This window comes from Plasmodium cynomolgi, chromosome 12 (assembly GCF_000321355.1).
Source record: "Plasmodium cynomolgi strain B DNA, chromosome 12, whole genome shotgun sequence".
Taxonomy (NCBI): domain Eukaryota; phylum Apicomplexa; class Aconoidasida; order Haemosporida; family Plasmodiidae; genus Plasmodium; species Plasmodium cynomolgi.
In genome coordinates, this window is record NC_020405.1 from 264,635 (window position 1) to 265,516 (window position 882).

General features: G+C 49.0%; 1 protein-coding gene across 1 annotated transcript in view; it reads right to left on the minus strand.

Moving 5' to 3' along the window:
- The window catches only part of PCYB_121590 (phosphatase 1 regulatory subunit), a gene marked incomplete at both ends in the record, with an annotated part of 997 nt that extends 251 nt beyond the window's left edge, over positions 1-746 (minus strand). Inside the window, 3 exons of the mRNA XM_004223490.1 lie at positions 101-207; positions 401-449; positions 575-746. Coding sequence (XP_004223538.1) covers positions 101-207; positions 401-449; positions 575-746 — 328 coding nt within the window. The remainder of the gene's footprint in view (positions 1-100; positions 208-400; positions 450-574) is intronic.
- Positions 747-882: the final 136 nt, after the last annotated feature.

An 882-nucleotide genomic window follows, 5' to 3' on the forward strand; every position in this document is an offset into this window, starting at 1 on the left:
GAAGAAAAAATCTCCCCACACCAAATGACACTTCCCTGTGTGTATGACCTTCTTAAATATTTTCGAACGGGTAAGGGGGCACACACATGTGAAGACGTACCCAGATTTTCGATCACGCAAATGTTGTTGTCTTCCAGATTTAAAATGCGCAGTTTGGTTAGGCAGCCCAGGTTCTCGATCTTCGAAATTTTGTTGCAGTTCAGGTACCTTCGCGGTGGAGCGGTAGGATTGTATGGTGGTAAGGTAGTAGGGCGGCATTGTAGTGACGCGGTGGCACGGTAGCGCGGTAACACGGAGAGCCCCTGCGCACCTTCTACGCAACCCCTACGCAGACCTTTTTCAAAACCAGAGCGGCCGGATGTTCCCTTCTCGCAGGGGACACGCTCAGCTGTTCACTTACAACGCAATAAGGTTCACACAGGAGTCCAGTCCGGAAATCCTATCCAGGACTATAAAAACGGGTGGTACGCATACGAGGAGTGTGTTTAGGAGGGGCTCGCGTGTGCGTGTCACTCTCACGGTCACAATTACTAAGGCTGCATCTGCGGCTGCCGCTTCTACATCCCTGCCGAACCATTGTTGTTCAGGTAGAGCGTCCGCAAGTTGTGCAGGCCCCGCAAGGCTTCTATCTTCCGGTACAGCTTGTTATTTAAGTACAGAACATCGTTCAGCTCGATGACCGAATAATAGGCCTCGTTTTTCTGGACTTCCCTCTCAATTTCTTGGTCGCTCAGGATGTATTCCATGAGGAGGTTTGGCCAGTAGAGAATGGCAGTTAAAGATGGACAGTTAAAGATGGACAGACTTTCACACGTTCTCTTGTTTTTTACGAGTTCCAACTGTTCACTTAGTTTAACGAGCCGAAGGGAACAATTTAATTAT